The 19,456-nt window shown below is 42.2% G+C and overlaps 1 protein-coding gene across 3 annotated transcripts in view; it reads right to left on the bottom strand.

The window, feature by feature from the left end:
* CRYBG1 (crystallin beta-gamma domain containing 1) overlaps window positions 1–19,456 on the bottom strand; it is a 158,756-nt gene that overhangs the window by 11,028 nt on the left and 128,272 nt on the right. For 2 of the 3 annotated variants that reach the window (XM_053288323.1, XM_053288468.1), the window contains 5 exons: window positions 15,040–15,166; window positions 14,886–14,918; window positions 13,878–13,981; window positions 5,201–5,330; window positions 1,334–1,473 (listed from right to left, as the gene is read on the bottom strand). In XM_053288323.1, coding sequence (XP_053144298.1) covers window positions 1,334–1,473; window positions 5,201–5,330; window positions 13,878–13,981; window positions 14,886–14,918; window positions 15,040–15,166 — 534 coding nt within the window. The remainder of the gene's footprint in view (window positions 1–1,333; window positions 1,474–5,200; window positions 5,331–13,877; window positions 13,982–14,885; window positions 14,919–15,039; window positions 15,167–19,456) is intronic. The other variant, XM_053288391.1, reaches the window with a different exon arrangement.

Genomic DNA, 19,456 nt, shown 5'->3' with positions numbered 1-19,456 from the left:
GGGACTCACTTTGGTGCAAACCTTTCTTTCAGAAGTGGACTGCAAGGCACTTTTGGAACACTTGACATCACATGCAATATGCCCAAGTACCAGATCTGATCTCGGAAACTTAGAATTATTTTCTAAGCATTATGTTAAAGAAATGACCCAATAAATCACATTATTCTACATAAATTAATGCCAACATTTTGGGAGACTGATAGATCTCAGTTCAGCCAAATTTCAGCTATTAAGACAACAGAACAACAAACGTGTAAAAACTGCAAACCTGTCATATAGCACTCAAATTAAACCACATTCTTTGCACAGTTAGTCTTTAAGTCAGCACAGCTCAACTTTGGCCCTCCTACAGATGTTGGCCTATAACTCCCAAAATCCCTGGCCACTGTGGCTGGGGATTAGGGGAGCTGTGGACCAAAAACAGCTGTAAGGCTGAAGTCACACAGCCCTGCTCTAAGTGCTATAGGAGAAGTCATCAACAGAGTCTTTACCAGGCAGGATGATCAAGCAGAGATGCTGTTACCCACCAAGAAGTTGCAGGAAGGAAGAGGAAGGGTATTGGCCGCCATGCAGAAGGAAAATGGCATTCTTACTGAACTTGGCCTGGCTGTATCCTTTGGTTCACTAAAGTGAGATGAGCCATGAACAGTGGTAGCCTTGCCCAGGGAGGTTCAGGGGCTAGAGTGCTGAAAACAGAGGTGTTCTTTTGGGAAGCTAGGCACACCCTGCTTCCTTAGCCACCTTCCCTTTGCACCCTGTGTGCTTCCTGGGCCCAAGTAGCCTCCATATCCCCTTTAATTTTCCCATCCCTCTCTGCATGACTACTGCAACTAACTCAACATCTACCCCCAAACAATGTTATTTCCCTGCCTGAAACCTCTCTCTGGGCAACAAGTGCTTCCAACCATCCTGCTAGGCCAACAATGTTGGAGACTGACTGCCTGACTGTTCATTTAGTAGTCAACCCTACAAATACTTCAGAGGCCCTATTTGTAATTGGTGGATGACAACCGAAAATACATAATTTCAGCTCCTACTATGGCCTAGGACTCACTGGATAGCAAGCTGCTATTTCCCAGCCTCTATTTCCCAAATATAAATGGAATACATCAATAACCTGCTATAACAGAATTGTGAGGTGAGATAAGATATGTCTGCTCTGAGCCTGACAGAGAGGTAAGTCTATATATTTTCACAGAGAGAAGTATACATGTTTAATTTTTATAAAAATATACATACTGTATAATGTCACTGAGTTAAATACTACATACAAATGATAGCAATCCCTGTTCAAAAGTTAACAATATATCCCCAAGTTCAAAAGTTAACTTACATGCCACCATGAACTTGTACCGAAGCTGCATGAGGATTGTAGCCAAGAAATGAGAGATTTACAATTTCTGTAGTAAATTCCATTTTCTTTCCCTGGAAGTTTTCCTTTTCAAAAAGGGTTATGACTGGCTCAGAAAGCTCCTGTTTTAAAAGAGAAGATCTCATTCATTGTTTTTTATATAGTATTATATTAAAAAACAAACGTGTTCTGCAAGGTCATAAGATGTTCATAAAGTATCAGAGAAGGCTTACATTAAGGTTTTCCCACACTGCTCCAGGAGATTTTCACTAGCCCAATACTGCTATCTCCACTATGGGTATCATGGTTTACTAGAAACTTGTCTTTGAACAATTCTCCCACAATGGGAACATTTTGCTAGGGATGGTTCAGTGAAGGCTGAACAGCTGCTGTAAGTACACCATAGCAACTGGGAAGGTCTTAAAACGAAGTTTATTGGCTAGTTCAAGCCACATAACCCCTAATTGGGTTTGCTCTTCAGAGAAATCAAGACTATGTTATATCTTACAGAATGGCGTTATATTGGCTAGACAGCAAGCCTAGAACCAAAAGGTCCTCATGAAAGTGATTCCAAGTGAGGGATGAACACTGCAAGGAGAAGGAAGGTGATGACTTGCAACCACACCTTCTCTTCTTGGATAGCATTTTCATGATTCAGCAAGAGCTTTAATTGCAGAACTTCCCCTGCAGCTGTATGGACAAACAGGCATGCTACAAATGGGCAGACCTGTAATGCAAGGAACTCTAAAAACCTGGTACTCATGCATTTATATCTAACATTTTAGACATCCTACATATTAGAATCACTAATTAAAAACTGACCTTCATATAATTTTTAGCAAGAGTCTAGACATCTCATAATACATACAAGAATCCAATTTAAAACATGATATAAATGAGGCCAAGGCGTATCCATAGGACTTACTAGAACAATTATTTTGAAAGATACCCATGACAGTTCTTCCCATGAGTATCAAGAAGCTCATGAAGGATTTGACCGGGAGTTTGCTAAGTACAGAAAGCCTATAGTAGTATAAATGTTATGGTATGGAGAATAACATAACATGTTTTTAGACTATTGCTATAAATAAATTTATGGAAATAAATATTAATATTTAATTAAATAGATATTTAAGTAAATAGATATTTAACTATCTTCCATGCTAATTGGACAAAGAGGCACCTTTGAAAGGGGTGGCTGTCTTATATTTAGCGGGGGGAGAGTAATTGTCCCTTTTGAACCCAGCATACCATCTCTCCAGTGCCTGTTTGCTGGTGTCTCCTCTGTGACTCTTTTTAGATTTTGAGCCTCTTTGGAACAGGGAAAAGGATAATGGAAACAGTCAATTTTGGCAGTGATCATGCTGTGATGATACATGAAGGGTTTGCCAAGCTGACAGAATCCTCAAGCACTCTCAACTGTAGCACACACCCAAGACTGCGAAGCATAACAGAGCCCTTCCCTCGGGGACATCTCTGCTCACTGTGAGAAGGCAGACTTGTGTGCCATATAATCTGCCTCTCTCAGCATTGAGCTGGAACAGGGACTAAGCACAGACTGCAGTACTCCACAGGTCTAGACTATGCAAAACATGATCTTTCAGTTTCTGCAACTAAAGGTGTTCGTTGCAACACGAACAAAAGTGGAAACAGAAGACTTGTTCTGTAATAAAGTAGAACTGAAGTACTGAAAAAAAGTTGTACAACTGAATAAAGTAGGTTTCTTTCCCAGGCATATCAGGGGGGAAAACTAGATGTGATCTTAATCACATTTCTTACCCTTGAGGTGTGTATGTATGCATTTGATAGAGAAAGCAAATGGGCTACAAATCTAGACTGGAACAGTGAAGAGAAGAGAGAGGAATCTGGACCAGTGTCACCCTGCCCCCACCCGCCTCACCAATCTGTTAGTTGTGCACGCATGCGCGCACACACGGGCCAATGTGATTATGGTCATGTCTCATGTAGATCACTGATTATAGCATTAGGTACCAGATGCACCATTTAGGGGAGCTTACAGGTAAGCTTTAACAAACTGCAGTTAAATAAACCTTCAAGTGTTTCTGGATATGAAAAAGCAGGTGTCTTGTCATTTGCTTGTTTTGTCAACAGTGCTCTCAAGGACAAAATTTATTTAGTAATAATTAACAAATTCTTTTGGTACAAGTTAATAATTATCACCCTGCTAAACATAATTCTGTGCTTCAGGGATTAATCTGTTGGTGCCTGAATCCTTTGTATCTGACTGGCTCTTTATCTTCATTGTTCAGGAGCCAATAAAAAGCTTCAAAAGATACACTTGCTGTAAGAGTTGTCATAAGTGTTGCCCTAACCCCCCAAAAACTTTGGGGCATAAAGGGGGTAATGCCCCTCCTGGAAACCCATCATATATATAGAAATAAAATATTATATATGTATATATTAAGGGTGTACATGAAACGGATTTTGTGTTTTGTTTCGAGCTAAAAAACGAAACAAAATCCTCGAAATGATTCATCGAAAAACTAGAATTGTTTTGAGTTCGTTTCATGTGTTTTGGTGACAGGGAACAATGGGGAACTCGAAACACTCCATGGTTCCCCAGAATTTTTAACCTTCCCCAAAACCTTCATAGGATTCTATGGGGAAAGGTTAAAAATTTGTTAAAAATCACCTGCTTGCCCATTTCTTTCGTGGGTTGGTTGGTAGGTAGCACCCATCATGCTGTACCACACAACCCTCTTTGGTGTGCCTAGGAACTACCCACAGGGAACAATGGGGTGTTTCGAGTTCCCCATTGTTCCCTATGACTGTGCACACATTTTGCAACCCTGCCTTGAAAAACACTGCAAACACACATTAAAAGGGAATCTGTCCCTCCTGACATAGAACACACATTTCAAAGACAGTTCAAAAATGGCCAAAAAACGAATCACTGACCCAGAATCCACTGCCAGCCACAGTGCCTGCACTGCAATAACATCAAGTTGCTCTCTCGCACACAATAATGCTCCTTAATTCAGCACTGCAACAGCTGCCACTGCACAGCAGCACCCTTAGCAGCAGCAAGCATAGCCTTAAGCTCAACTAAAGTAACATCTTCAGCCACATTTTGACCAATTACACCTTGCAATGCAGAATGCAGATTGCAGAGTAGACCACAGATTACAGACCTGCAGATTGCAGAGCAGACCAGAGCAGTGAGTGAAGCACAAGTTAGTCTCAAGAGCAGACATGGAGCTCATCTCACAGCTGTAAGCATGACAACACTTGATTTCGATCACAAAAAGAAGATCGCAAGCCAATCGGAAGCAAGTGCCAGAAAACCAACCAGAGAGGGAAAACGGCAAAACGACATTTGAATCACTCAAAATGATTTGAGCTTGAAATGGGATCATTTCGATTCAAGCCCTTTATTTCAAGGGTGTTCCATTTTGAGCTCAAATTAGTTGAAACGGCTGTTTTGAGCTCAAATCATTTTGCACATCCCTAGTATGTATGTATGTTCATTTCTTTCACAACTATTTGTACTCAATATGGGTTCTTCACTATGGAATCCTATAGTGAGTCAGATGATATCACAACTCTATGAAACCAATCACATTTAGTAATGTAAAATTACTGAGGGCAAGCACTGTAGCTTTCTTATCACTGGAAAGAAGGGAACATATTCTTGCAGTGTAAAGACAACAAATGATGCTCTTTGTCTTCCAACACCTTGCTGTGAGGGTACTTTCTTTGTCAGTGTCCTTGAAGCATAGCATGTCATGGAACATTATGCATTTGCACTGGCAATGTGGGAATACCTCAAAAAGTAGTCAAGTTAAGTTTTCTGCTTTACAAGCTTATCCAAACTTTTCTATAACTTACAATATTTACAACTTGTAGAGACTTCAAGCATGTTTGGGGTAGGCAACCCATTGCAGAAAGATCAGGATAGGCTCCTTCTTCTAACACATACTGATTACCAGAGAAATCTTCCTTGTCGTATGCAATCCAACTATAAGAAAAGAAGAAAATGAGCTCTGAAGTAAGTCTAAAATGCTCAGTGTAGCTTGAAAGCTTGCTGTCAGAATGCTGATCAGATGCATTGTTGATTGGACACTACACAGCAATGGCTCTTCCCTCAGCAATTAGGATTAACCACTCTGACTGAAGCTATTCTGGGAGATCCCTCCCTGCCCCAATTTTTTCATAGTATCAATCCATTAAAATCTCCCAGATTGCTTACGATGACTACTGTGAGGTTAATACCAATTCTTAGAGATTCCAGGTCTATCTGGAAGAGCTGGTAATCTTATAGACAGCTGGTGACAGAAACTTGATGGTTTTTACACAGTTATAGGGTGCAATTTATGGAATAGCCTCCCCATTGAGGTTTGCCTGGCTTCATCACTTTGTTCTTTTAGACGCAAGGTAAAGACCTGCTTGTTCACCCAGGCCTTTTAAATTCTGATTTTCAGACTTGATCTGATTTTCAACTAGTTCTAAATGAGTTTTTAAGTTGCTTAGTATTGTATTTTGTATTTTCTTTTCACCATTTTTGTCTGTTATGATTTAATGTGTTATGTGTTCTTATTGTATGTTTCAGTCCTCTGTTGTGAGCCACCCAGAGAACAATTTGTTATGGGGTGGCTAACAAATACAGTTTATTATATTATTATTAATTCATAACATACAAAAGTAAAATGTGGTCTTCCAACCGCCCAGAGATGTAAGTTTTGGGTGGTATAAAAATATGTTAGTTAAATAAATAAATAAATTTAGTTAATTCAGACTGAACACAGACCTACATTTTAAAGTGTGGCGGAAACTGTTTAAACATACATTCATTTAATTCTGGGGTATTTGTTTTCAGGGCAGATGTACCTTCAAACTACTTCCATGACACTTAAGTATACCCTTCTTCATCCCCAATTACTCCCTTAAATTTCAGATTTTACAGCGATTTTCCAAAGTACACTGTCCCCAATCCAGATCTGCTCATGTGCAATAATCAGTGGTCTTCAGTGGGAACATGCATCCATTTAAAATGTTGAAATAGAAGTGTTGGTTACTCACTGTGAATATTTCTTCTTGCTGTTGGAGTTGAGGACATCTCATGGGTTATCTCCTCCTAAGGTGCTTCAGAGGGCAGGACTATGCAAATCAGTTAGAAGTCTTTAAGTACTCTAGGGAGGATAGCCTGCCCAGTTCTGAATAGCCAAGTCAATAAAGACAAAGAAAGCAACTGGCAAAAAACTAAGTTTTGGGTTTGTTTTTTTTAAAGGAAGTAGTCTGCAGTAGACCTGGATAGCACAAGCAAGTGGGCCGAGATGTCCTCAGCTCCAGCAGCAGGAAGAAGCCTTCACAGTGAATAACCAATGCTCCTTTCCCCGATGCTGGGTGAGGACATCTCATGGGACATGCTAACGCTGATATTCCTGGGAGGGAGCAGCTGTAGGGAGTATCTGCTGCAAAATTCTTCTACCAAAAGCGGCCTTAGCTGAGTGATGTAAATCAATTTTATAGAGTATTGTGAAGGTTGGTGGAGATGACCACGTTGCTGCTTTACAGATTTCAGCAAAGGGGACGTTGGTTGAAAATGCTGTCATTGTTGCCACTGCTCTGGTAGAATAAGCCGAAACGTGCAGAGGAAGTGGAAGGTTGAGGGAGTCATATGCTAGAGATATGCACGTCTTAATCCACCTAGTTTGGTGGAAATTGAGACCTTACAACCCATTGATTTTTATTTATTTATTTAATTTATATACCACCTGACTCCAGAGGCTCCAGGCAGTTCACAAAAACAAATTCAAACAAGACCAGCTATTAAAACAAGAATTACAAAAAATCTAGCACATTCACAGTGATTTAAAAATAAATAAATCTAAACAGCAATTAATTTAAAACTCAGAAATTACTAAAACCCTGGCTGAAAAATTTGTCTTAAGGGCTCTTTTGAAGGCTGGTAAAGATGTTAAACCACAAATGTCTATAGGGAGCGCACTCCATAGCCCAGGAGTGTCTATAAAGAAGACCCGCTCCCGAGTCACCACCAGACAAGCTGGTGGTATATGGAGTCGGACTTCTCTCAATGATCTTAGGAACATAGGAAACTGCCATATACTGAGTCAGACCATTGGTCTATCTAGCTCAGTATTGTCTTCAGAGACTGTCAGTGGCTTCTCCAAGGTTGCAGGCAGGAATCTCTCTCAGCCCTATATTGGAGAAGCCAGCGAGGGAACTTGAAACCTTCTGCTCTTCCCAGAGCGGCTTCATCCCCTGAGGGGAACATCTTTCAGTGCTCACACATCAAGTCTCCCATTCAGATGCAACCAGGGCAGACCCTGCTTAGCTATGGGGACAAGTCATGCTTGCTACCACAAGACCAGCTCTCCTCTCCTAAATCTTAATGTGTGGTAACCCAGTCCTATACCGTTTAGGGCTTTAAAGGTAATTACCAGCACTTTGGTAATTTGGTCCCACACTGTTTAGGGCTTTAATGGTAATTACCAGCACTTTGTATATTGCCTGGAAACCTATTGGCAGCCAATGCAATTGCTTTAAAGCAGGTGTAATATGATCTCTCCGAGACACCCTGGAGACAAACTTAGCTGCTACATTTTGAACCAACTGAAGTTTCCGAACTACATACAAAGGCAGCCCCATGTAGACCACATTGCTGTAGTCAAGCCTTGAGGTTATCAGATAATGCACCTGAGATAATCAAGAATGGACGCAGCTGTTGTATCAACCAAGTTGATAGAAAGCACTCCTGGCCATAGCCTCAACCTGAAAAACCAGTGAGGCCTGGGTCCAGAAGCACTCCCAAACTATGAACCTGTACCTTTGGGGGAGTGTAACCCCATCCAGAACAGGAAGATCTATCAAGTCCCTCAAAGTATGACCCCACACCATGAGTACCTCCATCTTACTTAGATTCAGCTTCAATTTATTATCCCTCATCCAGTCCATTACTGCCTGTAGGAAGGCATTTAGGGGGGCTATGCCATTTCCTGATGATGATGTCAAGGAGAAATAGATTTGAGTGTCATCAGAATACTGATATCACCCTGCTCCAAATCTCCCGATGATCTCACCCAGTGGTTTCATGTAGATGTTAAAAAGCATCAGAGACAGGATGGAGCCCTGAGGGACACCATACAATAGTTTGTTTCAGAGAGCAACTATCTCTGAGTGACACCATCCGGAATCTACCAGAGAGATAGGAACGGAACCATTGCAAAGCAGTGCCACCTATTCCTAAATCCCCCAAACAATTCAGAAGGATACCATGGTTGATAGTATCAAAAGCCACAGAAAGGTCCAAAAGAACCAACAGAGTTACTTCCCCTCTGTCCATTCCTTGGTAGAGATCATCCATCAGGCCAGTCAAAGCTGCTACCAGCTCACAGCCTGCTCCAAAGCCAGTTTGAAATTGATCTAGATAATCAGTATCATCCAAAACGGCCTGGAGTTGATCAGCCACCACTCTCTCAATTACCTTGCCCACCCAAGGGAGGTTGGAGACTGGCCTATAGTTATCCATCACTGAGAGCTCAAGGGCAGGCTTCTTAAACAAAGGTCTCACAATTGCCTCCTTCAAACATGGACACAACTGGTGGATGCTTTTCTAGAAGCTAGAATAGTGTCCAGTACATTTTCTGAATAGCCATATTGCCTTAAGAGCTTCCATTCAGTCTCCAGGCAGCTAGCCTTAACCAAGCCAAATTGTGGTGGAACATAGGAAACTGCCATATACTGAGTCAGACCATTGGTCCATCTAGCTCAGTATTATCTTCACAGACTGGCAGAGGCTTCTCCAAGGTTGCAGGCAGGAATCTCTCTCAGCCCTATCTTGGAGATGCCAGGGATGGAACTGGGAACCTTCTGCATGCAAGCAGGCAGATGCTCTTTCAAGAGCAGCTCCATCCCCTAAGGGGAATATCTTACAGTGCTCACATGTAGTCTCCCATTCATATACAACCAGGGTGGACCCTGCTTAACTATGGGGAAAATCATGCTTCCTACCTGTAGATACTGGAAGGAACCATGGGCCAGCTGTGAAAAGACTGAAGACATGGTGGTTGAGACTCCATTCTGCTGGGTGAAGTTCTGTTTGGCTGAGCCAGTCCGCTTTGGTCATGAGGACACCGCTCACATGGTGAGCCCACAGAAATTTCAAGAGTGTCTCTATGCATTGGGAAAGGGGTCTTGATGTAATGAGTGCTATCTGGTCCCTCCTTGGGAGTTGACATGGGCTTTCCATGATATTGTCTGTGCTAACCAGAACATGTTTGTGTTTCAGCAGATGTTGGAAGGCTATCATTGCTAGCCAAATGGCTCTCAATTCCATCCAGTTGATGCTGTGTTCCCCCACCCCATGCAGTCCACTTCCCTTGAGCTGAGTGCTGGAGGCAGTGGGCTCCCCACCCCCAATGACTGAGACTGGCATTGGTCCTTATGATGATTCTGAGAAGGTCTAAGAACAGTTTCCCCTTGGAAAGGCAGTTTGGTGTAACCCACCAGTTCAAAGCCTGACAGCGCTCTGGGGGCACAAGAACTTTTACTTTGGATTTTACTGCTATGGGCTTCTGACAGGGCAGCAGGAACCACGGCAGAGGCATAAATGGAATCTGGCTCAGGGAACCAAGTCCAGGGTTGCCACCATGAACCCCAGGAGACATGCTAAGATGAGGAATGGTATGCTGGGGTTGGAGAAGAGCAAATTATCACCAGGATCTTCTGTAAACAATCCAGGGAAGAATTAGCTTGCCTAAATTGATGTCTATTAATACGCCCAGGTGATGTGGTCTCTGAATGAGGCAAAGATGACTCTTGTGGTGGTTGAATAGAAAACCACGATTGCTCAAAACCTGCAGAGTCAGACTCATGTCTGAGCTTGCTGAAGTCAGGTTCAGTGATCTGAGCAGCAGATCGCCTAAGTAAGCAAAAATCCTGAAACCCTGGAGCACTGGAGGTGAGCTATAATCAGCACTATAATCACTATAAGCTATACAGCACTATAATCTTTGTGAAAACTCTGGGAGCTGAAGACAGCCAAATGGAAGAGCCTTGTATTGGAAATGTTCGCCTGCATATTTGAAGCAGAGAAATGGCTGGCTGTCTGGGTGGATAGGCACGTGTAAATACGCCTCCATCAGGTCTATGGAGGCAAGGTAATCTAGATGATGGAGGGATTCCACAATTGATCTCAGGATTTCCATTTGGAATTTCCTGTGCCTGACAAATTTGTTGAGAAATTTGAGATCTAAGACTGCTCTGAGTGAGTTGTCCTTTTGGGGTATGGTAAATAGAATAGAATAGACCTTACTGCCCTATTGCTGAAGGGGTATGGGCTCTACTGCCTCATCTCCTCCAAATGTTGGATGGCTAGCAGAAGGCTTGAATGTTTGGTTTGTGAATGGGAACATGGAGTTGGTAGGAGCCTGCTTGGAGGGAGGATGGTATATTCTATTCTGTAGCGATACTGAATGGTCTGAAGGACCCACTTGTCATTCGCGGAGAGCTCTCTGGTGTGAACAAAAATCAGTTAAGCGGCTCCCCCACCAGTCAAGGCGCTGAGTCAGGATTGTTGTCTGTCTGCTTTTGGCTGGGCTGAGAATCACTGTCACTGTTGATCGGAGGATCTGTTGTTGGATTCAGATTTATTCCAAAAGAGGTGCTTTGTTCTGCCGTCCTTGTCCAGTGGTCTAAAAGAGAATCTAAAGGGACAAAACGAATGAAATGGCTTTTTAGTCTGTCTATGGAAATCCCTGTGTTGTCGGGAGGACCTTTCCCTGAATGAGTCTTTTTATGCCTCTTCACCAAATAACTTAGAGCCTACATATGCCATGGAGACTAGGCTGGCACGAGTGTTTCAGCCATAAGCTGTGCCTAGCCACAACTGAAGAAGCGACGGACCTGTCTGCAGCAAAGTGTACTGGATCCATAGTGGCGCTGGCCATGAAGGCCTTGGGCCTTTGGATCTTTAGGAGTTTTTGCCTTAGGCATATGGGATCTTCAGGTGGGTTCTATGGGCTGTCCACCCATAGGAGAGGTGCTCTGGCAATATAGAGGCTGCTGTGGAGGAACAAATGGTGAGAAGAAGCCTCCATCCTTTTATCAGTCAGATCCCTGAGATAGCTCTCTCTGTCCTTTGGTAGCACAGTGCCTCATGGGAGGGCCACTACTGACTTGGAGGAATTCCAGGCTTTCCTGGGGAAAATCATAAAATGTATTAGCCAACGTACTGGGTTTCTTGTTGGAAGCAAGTATGGCCCATTCCTGCTTAACCGTGTTGCTAAGGAATTCTGGGAAGGGAAAATTCTTTTATTTGGCTTTGTGGGGAAAACAAGAGCACTTTTAGTGTTGGCTTGTTCCTCTTGGGGAGCTACCAGTTGAAGTCCAAGAGCTTGAATTGCCTTATTTAAGAGGGGGACAAAGTCATCTGGAATGAACAATCTCTGTGATGTGGAGAGAGATTCCATGAGTTGGCCCTATCCATCCCCAGCACAGCATCCCTCCAGGGGCTGTTGCTGGTGTCTACCTTATGTTTCTTTTCAGACTGCGAGCACTTTGGGGACAGGGATCCCTCTTATTTATTTATTATTTCTCTATGTAAACCACTTTGGACACTTTTGTTAAAAAGCAGTATATATATTGCTGCTGTTGGTTATCCAACCTTCCCTGGGCTCCAGGTCAGGATCCTGGTCCACTGGAATCACCAGATTGTTCCCTGGATTGTTGGGTTGAGGGTGCCCAGGTGGGGAGGCAGGTTCATGAAGATTTGGTATCCGAGACAGAGTCCTGTGTGGATTGCTAGGGTCAGAGGAGTCACTCCAGATAACTCAGTATAGCAGATTTTGTACATTGTTGGGCCTTTTGCTGTCCTCCTTCACTTGACTTTTTAGGAGGTGGACTGTCTGATGAAGAAGAGGAAGGATCTCTCTCTTTTCTTTTCTGCTTTCCTCATTTTGATCCCGCTTTGTTGGAGGGATGTTGCCCACTCCGAAAATCATGACTGCCAGGCAGGAGGTATGGCACTATGGGGGTCCATGGGCATAGAGTGGGGAGCTCCTCTAGTTAGATTGATGGTGAGGGTGGGGACTTGGCCCCTGGTTGTTCTTCAGTGATTGTTCTTCTGAGTCCTCAGATCCTTGGGGCCCTGCCCCCACACCCTGCTGCATAGTTGGTGCTGTCAGGCACGCTTTTTCTGTCCAGCCGTTGAGGCCTAGACGCCCCAGAGCACACTGCCTGCTCTGATTTTGCTGCACTTCCGATGGCCTAGTCAGATGAACTGGGTCTTCTGTACGGGCCTTGCGGTGATCCTGGGCAGGAAGAGGACTAGCTGGCCAATCGTGCTGGCTGCTTTGTGTAGGCCAATCATGCTGGCTGCTGCAGCACACAAGTTGGGGCTGGCTGGGAAGACTCAGCTGAGAATGGCTGCGGCAGCGCTGCCACTTGGGGAGTGTGGACCAGCCCAGCAGCCCTGGGAGGACTAGACTGTGGTGGCAATTCTGACTGCAGATGGCTACCCCTCCCCGTGCACCTGCAGAAGTTGACAATGGGGTAGTTGGGGCGTCAGAGCAAAACGGGAACAGAAGATTCACCCCTGCTGTGCTGCTGGTCCTTTGTGGGGTTCTTTACCAGGTGGTGGTGGGCCCAATGTCCCTTACCCCAAGTCCGGAATGTCTATGTTCAATGCAAGCGATGGAGAGGACCTAAAGGTGCTCAGCATGCTGATGCGTGGTCTCAGTAGAGTGAAGTTAAAATTCTGTTGTCTTCCCTTAGGAACAAGGACATTCCAAATACGAAGTCCTTTCTGCATAGCCAACTGCTGACTCCAGGAAAAGGAGGAGGAACAGGTTAGTAAAGAGAAGGTTGAGAGAGAGAGAGCGTGCACGCGTGCGTGCATGCGTGAGAGAGAGAGAGAGCGAGAGAGTGCGAAAGTACGCTTTTTAGGAAGAAAAAGGTGCTCTCTCTGGAGCAGACACAGACTAGAAGAACTGGGTGGGCTATTCTCCCCAGAGTACTTAAAGACTTCTAACTTTAGATCCACTCTCTGGAGCAGCAGAGGGAGGGATAACCCACAAGATGTCCTCACGCAGGAGCAGGGAGAGGCCCATTCATTGGGGCCTGATCCCATGACCTGCATCCACTGTACATTCAAAATTTTGCTTATGAGTCCTTGCTGGACTGTAGTTATTGGCTGACATCCCAACTTAGGAGAAGCACCGGTGCTGCTGATGGGTTTGATTAATGATGGGTTTGATTAATGCAGCACTGGTGCTTGTGTGTGTGGTGAGGTGGTATTTGATTATCTCTGATTCCCCTGGAAGTACTCTGTGCCACCTAAAAATGTGTTCCTGATGGCCACACAGACCTCGGGACATGTTTTCAGGTGGCACAGAGGGATTCCAGGGGGAAGGGAGGTTGCAAATTGTGCCCCCATGAGAGTGCTGGTGCTGCATCAGTCTGAAACTCAGCAGCTTCTCATATAACACCCTTGCTTCATTTAGTCAGATGCTGAGCACTATTCTCAGTGATGTGATTTTGCACTCACCTGCCAGATAAAACTTTTGAAGACTTAGCAGGAAAAATCTGAGATGTATCCTTTTCAAATATTTGACTGCTCCCCAGGAACTCTGGTTCTGAAAATAACTGGACCTTTAAAAATAGAGCATATTTGTCACTCAACAGTATACTATACCATTGATGAGATAATTCTAATATCATGTTTATATTCATGGATACAGACAAACATTTTGTCAGAAAGTAAAATGTATGTGAAGTTTAAAAATAACTCGCCTACATCTTTAAATGTTCTTGTATTATATAAGAAGCCAAAGTTTCCAAACCATTTTAATAAGACCACCCAACAGCAGATTTTGTCTTAGTTTGGCAGTTACCTTGATTCTGGAAGTGGAATTTTATACTAAATAGTATATCTAATAAACTACCTTTTCCCATATTGTTATTTTCAGGTTCAACTGAAATTATGTTAATGATCATGTATGTACAAGTTGGTATGAAGTTGTCATGTCTATGACCTCATAGGTTACTCCACAATTTGGGAATTCGTTCTCTTGCAGATTAACTAAAATCTAAGCCAGGGAGCCGAGCCAAACCCAAACCCTGGTTGACAGAGGCTTCTTCAGAAAACCAAACTGAATGTGAACCTAAAATTTCATATTCTGGGAAATACTTACGGTATTGCATTTGAAGGGCTAATGTTAGGACATGCCTGTCATAATAATCAAGAATACTTATATATTGCTTTTCAAAAATAACTACTTCACAAAGTGGTTTATAAAGAAAAAGAAACATGATATTAGATGTACATCATGTCTAAGAAATTGAGAAACTAAGTTGACAGGAACTTAGACATCTACCTCTCTTTTAACACTACTATCTCCCTCCATCCAGCTCTTCCTAAGGTTCCGCTTCATCTTTTTGAACTATACTGCCGGCCACCTGTTTCCCCTCCTTGGCTTGTTTACATTGTCATTACTCAAGACTATTGATTCAGCTTACACACTATATCTGCTATTTAAAATCTTAAGAATTTTACCTTAAATTTCCCCATATGATCACTTATATTATCCTAAAAAAGAAACAGAAGGGGGGGGGCGAAAACATAAGAAATACAGATTATGCAAAAATGTCTGGAAACAAAAATGTTTGGAAAAATAAATAACCTATAACAATACAAAAGGCCTTCTTACCAAAACTATGGGTTGAACTGAAGATATCTTACAATTCCTACCTCCCCAAGCCTCATAGTTGGGGTACATTCCTTTATTAAGGATATACTGCTCTCCTGTGAAGTCAGGATTTTCATAAGCCACCCACCTGGGGGAAAAACAAGTATAATGTTTTGGTGTACAGTCATGAATTTATCATTTACTGAATTTTATTTCTGTATATTTATGCATAGCATTAAAAAAAAAGAGCCACTACTCAAATTCCATCCATTTGAAATTGTTTGGACTGGTTACTTCAGCAGCAGTTACTGTATTTAATCATAAGACTTTCCAGCTGCTCAAAATAGAACATTGATAATGGTGTTTGGATATTGAAACGCGTTTGCTCGATTTTGGAAGATCTGTTTATTTTATTCTTTTTTACTCATTAAATTCTATTTTACTCATTAAAGAGTTCTAAAAAACATTCAACGATCCTTTAATTCTGAATCTTGTAGGGAGCTGACTGATTGAGTCAGAGGTTCAGCAGATGCCCTCACAGCAGCACCCTCCAAAGACCCACAATGATGGTAAGTCCACCATTTTTTTTGGTATTAAAAAATAAATTCCCTGGTCCCCCTTCCCCTCCCAGCTGGGCCTGGACCAGTTCAGACCTGAGCCTGACTGGGCCCAGCTCTGGTGTACACAGAACTAGACCAAGCCTGATTTGGTTCGAGACTGGTTCTACTCGAACCTAAGTTTTCCTGTTTTGTGCACACCCCTATCAATAATGGCAAAATATGACATTGTTATGCACTTATTTTTTCCACCTTGACATGTTTGTCATGGCTTTAATATACTAGAAGCACTTTTTCTCATCCCAGTTCATTAGAGAACTATACTTTCTCTTTGCAGGCTACCACACACACCTCGGAGATAAAGTGCTTAACTGAAATAATGTTCCTTGCGTATACAATGGTGAACTTTGCCACTCTTACACTCTAACACTTGTATAATGCATCTACCATGGTTCAAAGACTTTCACTTTTACATCATAACATAGGTTAATGCTTGTTTTCATGTCAAAATGATTTTAAAATGGCACTTCTGAAGTAATACGAACTCACTTAGGCAAATTTTCTGGTTTTGAGAAGTAAGATTTTATCTCGCTCAGTCCCAGACAGGATAATCCCTGGGGACTGAATGGCGCAGCGAGGAAATGCTTGACTAACAAGCAGAAGGTTGCCGGTTTGAATTCCCGCTGGTACTATATCGGGCAGCAGCAATGTAGGAAGATGCTGAAAGGCATCTTCTCATACTGGTAAGGCAATGCTAAACCCCTCCTGTATTCTACCAAAAGAAAACCACAGGGCTTTGTGGGTGCCAGGAGTCTAAATCGACTTGACGGAACCCTTTACCTTACCTTAGGGACAGCCACCTAATGGCGCAGCAGGGAAATGACTTGATTTTCAAGCCAGAGGTTGTTGGTTTGAATTCCCACTGCTGGTATGTTTTCCAGACTATGGTAAAGTAACCTAGATCAGGCAGCAGTGATATAAGATGCTGAAAGGCATCATCTCATACTGCACGGGGTGAGGCAACAATAAACCCCTCCTGTATTCTACCAAAGACAACTACAGGTCTCTGTGGTAGCCAGAAGTCAAAACCGACTCGACAGCACACTTTACCTTTACCTTAGGGATTACCTGCTCCCAGCTGAAACTACCCTCCTGACTAGATCATCTGGGTGGTTTCTGCTCTCTTTGCAGTATCTGCTGAGGCTCATTTGTTGAGCATGTGGGACAGGGCCTTCTCAGTTATTGCCCTCAGTCTGTGGAACTCGTTCGCAGCTGAGATCTGCATGGATCCCTCTTTCCCAGCTCTGAGGAGGAAAGTGAAGACTGCCCTTTCTATTCAGGCTTTCAGCCAATGAATGGCCCCCCTTTCTCTTTAAATGTTTATTTGTGTTCTATTTTTGTTGTTTTTATTGAAATTTAACTACTTTTATCTTGTTGTTAACTACCCTGGGATTGTAGGACAAAGGGTGGTATATAAATACAAATATAAATAAATACATAAATAATTAACACTCAAAGCAAAACTTCAGCTTCATAAACTTTAACAACTTCTATACAGGTTGACCTCCTTACTCGCGGATTCATTATCTGCTGTTTTGCATATCCGTCGGGTAAATGACACCTGCCCTTGGCATACGCTGGGGAAAACAAATACCTTGCGTATCTGCGGGTGGCTGGAAATCACCACGTAAGTCATTTGTGACCACCATTTTAGGAATCGGAGCCACAGAATGGCTCCTGTCAAAATAAAAAAACCACATGATTTTCAGCCTTTGGGGGCACAGCATGACTTGGGGTTGCAGCAGAGCAAGGTATGTAGCCCCCCCCCCCCGCAAAAATCAGTCATTTTAAAAAACTGGTTTTTTGTTGGTTTTTTTTTGCCATTTTTGGCCATTTGGGGGGCACAGTGCGACTTGGGAGGGAGTGGCAGAGACTGGTAAGGAGCTCCCCCCCACAAAAAGTGGCCAATTTTCAGCCAGAAATGGCCTACCGGGAACCTAACCCCCATGATCCCATAGGGATCAATGCTTCAATATTCATGGTTTCCGTATCTGTGGAACAGCCATGGAACAGAACCCTCGCGAATATCGAGGTCCACCTGTATTAACAAACTTCTATATTAATAAATATTTAAAAGTAAATATGTGCATAACATAAACACATTGTATGTTCTGCCCAATTTGAAGCTTCAAACGTTTCCCATTTCCTCTCATTCTGACTCATGTTTCACCCACTTAATTCAACACACTGTTCACTAATCATCTGAGGCACATTCCTAGGTACACACCCAAACTACCCTGTAAACTGCTTAGTCAAAGTGACAGAGGTATGTACAGTACGTTAACCACAAAGTCCATCTGCAGTGGGGCATGTTTACACTTGCATATCACATACACCAGAATTTTTGAACAAAGCAGGATCTGCCAGCCTACCAGGCTTCCAAATGTACAATCAGTTGGAACAACAGGATATTTATGCTAATATTATTAACTTATAATGAAAACAAATTCAGGTTACTCAGTTCTGAGAACCCACTAACACAGTAACAGTCCCCACTCTCTGTTCTACAATGAGATCTCTGTGAAATTATGTTGTGTGACTGCTTCATTCTCATTATGAAATAATGATTATTGGCATGCAACTCCCCTGGCTTGTACTATCACACATCCACAGGAGCTGTGATGGAAGTAGGAAAAAACACACTGAGCAAATAGAACCTAAATTGTCCAAATACCAGCTCTCATTTGAAAGACAAACATTACAGTGTTGTAAAAAGAAAAGAAAAGGAGAAAAAAAGAAAAAAAAACATAAAAAATACAGAAATATGGGCCTTCTCTGTGGCTGTCCCCTGGGCTTTGGAATATGCTCCCTGTCAGAACAAGAGCATTTCCATCTCTGACTGCTTTTAGAAAGACCCTCAAGACACACATGTTCTAACTGTCCGAGTCTTTAGTTTTTATAATTCTTAGTTTTTAGCTTTTTAAAGAATTTAATATGAAATTTTAAAAGCTAATTCTGACTGTGGTTTTTTATTGGATTTTTAATTTGTTTAATTTTAATTTTATATTGTAACTATTTTACAAATGTTATGAGCCATATGAGCAGTAATATACTGGAGGGGTGGGATATAAATATTTTAAATAACTAATAAATAAACGAACTGAAATTAATTTTAAACTGTTTCTTTTTATTATATAAAATTGCTTTAACTGTTTATTCTGTGAAATTGTTTTAATTGTTTTTACTAATTGTGTACACCTCCTAGAGATACACATATCAGGTGGTATACAAATATGATAAATAATATGATAAATAAATAAAATAAATAATAAGAAATACATGGCAGCTATATAAAATGCAGTGATGACAAACCATTGAAATATCTCCACACTTGCAAAAGGTATGGAGGACTTGGATTACTAGGGGGAAAATTGTTGGTGTGCTAGATATTGCTCACTTAAAGGTAAAATGTGCCTTGGAGTCGATTCGACTCCTGGCAACCACAGAGCCATGTGGTTTTCTTTGGTAGAATACAGGAGGGATTTACCATTGCCATCTCCCGCACAGTATGAGATGATGCCTTTCAGCATCTTCCTATATCGCTGCTGCCCAATATAGGTGTCTTTCTTACATGTTTTAATTAAAGTCTACTTCTTGCCTTCAAAAAACCCACATCTCTGCTCTCTTGGTCTAAGAATGCCAAAGAATAATTGCTATCTAGATTGTATTGTTTATATATAGTCAGAAGGAGAGAAGAAAACATGAGAAGCTGAAATAGCACATTCCTCAAACCACCATAACATTTCATGAACACCCACACTGGAGTTTTCCATACGCCCTCAATATCACAAATATGTTGCACACCCTCAATATGTATTTCT

The sequence above is a fragment of the Hemicordylus capensis genome, chromosome 1 (genome assembly GCF_027244095.1).
Source record: "Hemicordylus capensis ecotype Gifberg chromosome 1, rHemCap1.1.pri, whole genome shotgun sequence".
In the NCBI taxonomy this organism is placed as follows: Eukaryota; Metazoa; Chordata; class Lepidosauria; order Squamata; family Cordylidae; genus Hemicordylus; species Hemicordylus capensis.
Note: the sequence above shows the minus strand (reverse complement) of the source record. Positions and strands in the feature narration are given on the sequence as shown.